This window comes from Hipposideros armiger, unplaced genomic scaffold (genome assembly GCF_001890085.2).
Source record: "Hipposideros armiger isolate ML-2016 unplaced genomic scaffold, ASM189008v1 scaffold_94, whole genome shotgun sequence".
NCBI classification, from domain to species: Eukaryota; Metazoa; Chordata; class Mammalia; order Chiroptera; family Hipposideridae; genus Hipposideros; species Hipposideros armiger.
This window is the reverse complement of record NW_017731444.1, coordinates 35,522-42,331: the sequence shown is the minus strand read 5'-3', so window position 1 is coordinate 42,331 and position 6,810 is coordinate 35,522. Positions and strand designations below refer to the sequence as shown.

At 41.5% G+C, this 6,810-nt stretch overlaps 1 protein-coding gene across 1 annotated transcript in view; it reads right to left on the bottom strand.

Moving 5' to 3' along the window:
- The window catches only part of DNAAF9 (dynein axonemal assembly factor 9), a 144,424-nt gene that overhangs the window by 116,451 nt on the left and 21,163 nt on the right, over positions 1-6,810 (bottom strand). The window contains exons 4-6 of the mRNA XM_019645665.1: positions 4,587-4,711; positions 3,808-3,904; positions 2,813-2,919 (exon numbers count right to left, since the gene is read on the bottom strand). Coding sequence (XP_019501210.1) covers positions 2,813-2,919; positions 3,808-3,904; positions 4,587-4,711 — 329 coding nt within the window. The remainder of the gene's footprint in view (positions 1-2,812; positions 2,920-3,807; positions 3,905-4,586; positions 4,712-6,810) is intronic.

The window sequence follows — 6,810 nt, the reverse complement described above, 5'->3', positions numbered from 1 at the left end:
AAAAAAAAAAAAAAGCATGCTGATCTATCCCTGCATCTAATACGCTATGGTCTCTTTCTTAAAATTTTTTGAATCTTTTCATAAGTCTTATTTTACCTTTCAATATGAAGATCTTATATTTGCCCATAAAAAATGTCAATGAATGTTTGCTATATGGTTACTCGCATTATTCAGAAGCTTGCTATTAGAATCTTCCCCTTGGGGAGCTAGTTGATGTAATTTTTCATTACCAGGTCACAGTTCCAGCAGCTGGAGAAGAAGAAGAAAGAAGATGGAGGCAGGGAAGCCCTAACAGAGGAATTTCCCTATGCTGCTTCCCAGGAAGAAAGAGTTCTCTATACCCGTAACTCAGTTTGGCCCAGCCTAAATACCAAGTAAATGCTATGTGGGGCTGGCTTCTTTTCTCATGTTGGCATCTACCACATCAGGGACAAAACATCCTCTGAATTAATCACTTTCTTCTTGGTATGGCCATGCAAAAAACCAGAAGTTTAAAACATTAAGTTATAAGTATGTGTAGTCCTCTTTCTCTTAGCCTTCAAAGGTGGCAAGAACCTTTCTATCAGGCCCTTGATGTGTGAATCACAGTGGAGTAGAGAGTATAATGCAGAGCTGATCAGTAGGCTAAACTGCTCCACACCTTAAAGGACAGGGTAAGGAAGAGAACTGAGAGTGGGGTGCTGGAGGTGAGGAATGATACGGAGACAAAGGCAAGTATTTGAGGGGATAAAAATTAGCTGCTCGAGAGAGGAGCAGAATCTGGAGAAAGATCTTGAGATCCTGTCCCATATCCCCTGTCCTTCCTGTCCCACCTCCCTTGCTCTTACTATATGATGTGTGCTGTTTCCTTCTCACTGCACATCCCACCCCCTAAAAACATCACCTTACAGCAAAGATCTACATTGTCTTGTAAAGGTTTTTTGGAAGGGGGTTTTATTCCTTTGGGTTCTGACTTCATGGTGTGATGCACCTTAAGGCAGGAGTCAGAGGCCCGCCTTATTTGGCCTCTGATTCATGTGGCCTCCTAGTACACTGCTTTTCAATGCTAACATAGCAGCAGTCCAGGAGTTAGGAGCACAAGCTCTGAAGCCAGACTCTCTGGACTAGGCCCCAGCCCTGCTACTCACTGGCTACTAGCTCTATGACTTTGGGAAGTTCATTTAACCTCTCCATAAATAGGGATGGTAATAATACCTACATTTCAGAGGGTTACTATAGGAATTAAAGTCAATTCATATAAAGTGCTTAGAACAGTGCCTGGAGTATAGGAAGCATTCCATGAATGCCTAGTTTATACAATTAATTAAAAATAAATATCAGTATTGCTACAAATGTTAAGCTTTCTCTCTCTCCCTTTTTTAAAGATTTTGTTGGGGAATTGGAAAAGGGAAATAGTGTTGGGGAATTGGGGAAGGGGAACAGCTATGTTGTTGTCCTTCAATCTTAGTTGTGGAGGGCACAGCTAGCTCAGCTCCAAGTCCAGTCGCCATCTGGCTGCCTGTCGGCAGCTTGCAGCCACTCAGCTCAAGGTGCCCTGTTCAATCTTAGTTGTGGGGTAGGTGTAGCCCACTATCCCATGCGGGAGTCAAACTGGAAACCTTGTTGCTAAGAGCACACGCTCTAACCACTGGGCCATTCGGCCACCTGTTAGCAGGTCAGTGGCAGCTCAGCTTGGGTGCAGCTCACTGGCCCATGTGGGAATTGAACTGGCGACCCTGTTGCTCAGAGCTTGTGCTCTTAACCCACAGAGCCACTCGGCCAGCCCAAGCTTTCTCTTTTTATCTATCTCTATGGCGTGCCTCCCTTCCAGCCCCTACTCTTTTAAATTAAAGAGCATCACTTCCTATCAGTGGCAGATTCCACAGCCTTGTTGATACTCTGCTATTTGTAGTCAATGTGAGAATACTGTGGTTTGGGAGCAGAAAAAGTGGACATGAGTGGTGTGCTTCTCTTCAGCCCTATAGCTCATGCTCTTCTACATTACAGAGTCTGCCAGGCAAACTTATATTCATTTCCAAGGGATGCTGCTACTTCTCAGAAGAAGAGTAGGAATTAGGACTGGACCCGGCTTCCAAAGGTGCCACTTACTCTATCCCTAATAGTATGTCTCCATTTCTAGCATGTCAATGCTCCCTCTCCCTGGTTTCCTGTGCTGGGGGTAGGTCATCTCTTTGGGGATCCTTGGGAGGCATATAGATGCCCGTGGTGCTGCTAACCTACCAGGCCATCCTCCCTGATGTGGACTCTGGATGACCTCCCCCCACCAGACTCATTCATTAATCCACACTTAACAAACACTTATTGGTCATTTCCTAGATACAAAGAATACTAAAATAACAGATACTGTTCTTACCACAAGAGCTAACACTTTTATTCTTCTAGTACAAAATTCTACACTGTCCCTTTCATTGCTCTTGAAAAGTTCTCAAATTATATGAATTTTTGAGATACAAACAACAACAAAAACAACAAAAAGAATGTTTTGGTTCTCAAGGAGATTCCAGTCCAGAGAGCAGGGGTGTGTGAGAGGGGGTATATGACAACTGTATAAATACATAGGAGAATAAAACCTATAAGAGGAGTCAGCCTAGGATGATACAGGAGTAGGCTAGAAGAACAGTGAACTCAGAATGGGACATGGTGAGGAAGAACAGAAGAACTCCAGGAAGAAATAGCAACTATTTATCATGTCAAGTCTTTTAACTTGCTCCATGCCTTTGGGAGGTCATCGCCAGCTTTTCAGAGTTATAATGATGCACACCCACACTGTGGGCCCTTCATAAAAACCAGGCATACTGCTTTTCATACATACCTCGTATTTCATGGTAAAAAATCCATCCCCTCCAATGCCCTCAAGTGCAAAAGCCTGTACAATTGGCCATTTTTCCACTACAAACATATCAAATATCTGCAAGTGACCTAGAGGAATCAAATACAACAACATGTATCAAATACCATCCTGGATATAACAGTCTAAACCTGATCTAATGTGGTTAGACAGGCATCATTTCTCACAAGTTTACCACAGCCTCATCTAGCAAAATAAAATTGAAACAGATAAAGTGGCTAGAAATTAAGACGAGAAATACAAAATGAAAGCCAAGGAAAATTCAAACCATAAACAAGTTACATAAATTCAGATTTCTCTATAGTATGTTTTCACATTCTGGTTTTATAAGTGAGTAAATAAATAAATAAATACATAAATAAAATAGGGAGCTATTCTATCTGACTAGCCTCGCTTAGTGGATATAATTATTAACAGACCCAAACTTGGCTCTTCCCCTTATGAAACACAGCCAACCAACTTCCTCAAGGGAAAATTACCAAATAAAAAAATTTCCTTACTTAAACAATAGCTTCAATGTGTAAGTTTTTTAAAAAATAAGACATAAACACTGTTAAGCTTCATTTTTTTCATATTTTTTTTTTTTACACATTTTTGAACCTCACTGTCAGCATATTTTTAACAGCTACCTAATTACTATTTCTTATTACCAAGAGGCCACACATCCACACTCTACCTACAATAAGGGGTACAGGCTAGATGACAACTGTGGTAACTCTTATCAGTTCTTCTATGACTGTAGGTGGCCTGCTGTTTTGCTGCAGAAACTTGGGTTATGAATACAAGCTTGCATAGGAAAGTTCCCAAATTTCTTTCCACTTGAGCTGCTGCCTTTAGTGAAAATAGATCAATGGATTTCCCAGTTGAATGATTCTATTTAAAGGAGAAGTCGGGACGTGTGATTTACACGCCATCTAAGCAAGGTTAAAATGTAAAATGGCTCACTGCCAGACACTCACCTTGGGAGCTGTAAGGAATGCCAATTTTACTACAGTCTCGAACCATGTCCACAAAGCTAGCAATTTTAAATTCTTCTGCAGCTTCCTCATCTTCATACTAAAGAGGGAAATTGAAAGAAAAACAGGCTCTGATGAGACATCACACAAAGTCCCATATATTCTCTGCATTTTATCAGTTGTCCCAAATGACATTTATAGAAGGCAGCACCCAGGAAAGTGTTTCCAAAGCCAACATTTTATGTTTGCTGGTCAGAAGCACTGTCATTCCCTTCCCTCACACCACATACAAATCAACTTAAAATGGACCAGAGACCTAAATGTAAGAGATAAAACTTGACCCATATCAGGTCACAATTTCCATGAAATCCTAAATCTCAAATCCCAGCCAAACCCTTGAAATGAGCCAAAGGGAAACAGAAACAGACACCAAGAAATTCAAACACGGAAATGTCATGAAGCTTATCAAAGCCTCCTGGGGCAGTACACAGGCACTGGTCCCCTAAGAGAATGTGCATAGGCCAGAAATGAAGCAGGGCAGGAAGGCAGGCTCACAAGCCTACTAGTTGGCCCCAATTTTAAGAGTCCCTTTTGTTTCCTTCAGGCATGTATCTCATCCACAAGGTATAATGAAATATGAAAAGTTCCATGAAAACAAATAACTTTTGTGTAACCACATGCTGCAATTTGATTTTTTTAGGGTCCTCCTGTTTCAGATTACACTTTCCCGAAACAGTATTCTTAGAAGGTCTCTAAGTACCTATTCTGTCTTTTCTCCTTACCTCATTTTCAGTCATGCAGTGGAAATGTAGATTTCTCCAATGTGCCACATAGGGTAAGAGATAGCGATAGTTTATAGGATTACAGTACAGGTGGACACTATCTGATTTAATCAATATAATTACATCTGTAAAACAAACAAAATTAAAACAAGATTTTCAAAGGCATTTTCTTTAGATATTTTCTTCCCACACAGTTAGTAAAACCATTAAAACTACTTCAAAGACAATGTGACAAAACTCTAAACTGTAAATTCTTTAATTACACAATGTGCTTCAAAGTGATTGTAGAACACTCAAGTGTTCTCATCCTCATGTGATGCTCCCACCACTGTGACTCTCTGGTGATGGCTCTGCAGGCACAGAGTAAGTCAAAAGGACAGCCTTCAGGGTGTTTTGCAAAGTGCAACACAGTCAAATCTGTGATACCAAACTCAGATGTGTCCTTCACTGCAGAGATAAATTCCAAATGGGAACTCCACAGCCTAAAGCCAGTGAGGCAGGAAAACTGCACCAAATACGGCCACTGACTGGTTTCCCGCACAGTTCAGTGTCTAAAGCTCTTGGTTGTTGGATCATCTGGCTCAAGGCATTCATGGGCCCGAGGACATGGCCTGTCAGCATCGGGAGGGGTTACTGTGAACGGGAGTGAACTCTGTACACAGGAAAGGCTGGGAGGAAGGAAGTAGAGGTAGGGACTTCTATAAATAGATCAGCAGCTCACAGATTTAAGGAATAGCCATCATTGTTGGTAATAAATAAAAATCCCAAGAATCCAAATAAACCCAGATAAACTAACAGAAGAGAACAGAAGAGCCATACAATGGAGCAAGACTATTAAAACAATTGAATAGTGAGAAAGAAAGCAGTCACACTTCCAGAAGAAAAGCAGAAGCTCTATTCCATGGCTCCTCATGAAGCAGAGCCATTAGGCCTCTCTCTAACAAGATGATGCTCGGGAAGCTGCTGGAGGAGTTGGCTGGGGGTGAGAGAAGCATGGGAGCAAGGAGCATCTGAGCAGCAGCGTTAGGGCAATGCCAACACACTAATAGTGTGACAGACCATAATCTACAAAAACAGCAATACTGACTAGAGCTGACCACGCAGCTGGGTGGCCTCTTGATAAAGCTCCATTATTGTGGTGGCCTTTTCAGCCACTCTGAATTCCATGCTTGGTCAGATCCAGGGTGTTCTAGGGAACACAGTGTGGAACAGCCTCTTCACTGATGACTCTAAGATAAGGTCTGGCGTTAAAAGGGGGCAAGGGGCGGGAAAGGGGCCCCCTCTAATCCAACAGTCTTCCTCATACAGGACCGCTAAAAGAGCCCTGCCCTGAATCACATGTAGATCCCCTGCTGAGGAATAGAGCTTGATGACACTTGGAGAGCCCGAGGGCTTCCTGTGTAGATTGTACTCTACACTAATGTGTAACATACCGCAAAGAATCCAATAAAAGAAATACTGCAATAACTACTAACCCTAATTAAGCACTCAGGATCTCACAGGACTGATGTCATCACTATTAACAAAGTTTAACAGAGTACATAGTCAGGTAAAAGAAGCAAGCATAAGAGGATTGAATGAACACGTACAAACTATTTTAAAAGTTTCTTTTTAAAATAAATCCTTCATGTTGGCCTCTTTTCCTCTCATATAATTAGAGACCAAAATGTAGAAGCAAAAATCTGGTGATCTCAGCTTTCCAACTACTCCAATTTAACCCTCCGTCGGGGGTGCAACTGTTCTCAGAGGCGCAACTAATCTCACAAAGATGCCGCTATGAACTATGTCTGTACTGTACTAAGTCACACACACACTGGTGATAGGTTACCGGAGAGGGGGAAGATGCGGAAGCAATGAGTCACGATACTTAACTGTTAGATATTTGAAAATTTGTGTGCAATGAATCTGTGAGATCAGTAGCGCCCGACGGAGGGTTAAAAGATGAATTTATTAATTTGGAAGAAAATGCTCATTTCATAAGCATGCATTGTGTCAGGTGACAGGATAAAGCCAAAGATAAGCAAAAAAGCACACCATTGGGGATTTAAACTATTTCCCTAATTTCAGTACTGTAATGTCCTTAGCAACCTTGGCTGCAGTGCATGCGTGGCTGGTATGAGCATCTGTCTTTTTATAACTCTTTAAGTGGGCTGCCAAGATGAATTCTTTCCAAACCAGTAGATGCTGTACAGTGTAAGGAAATATATATATATATATATATATA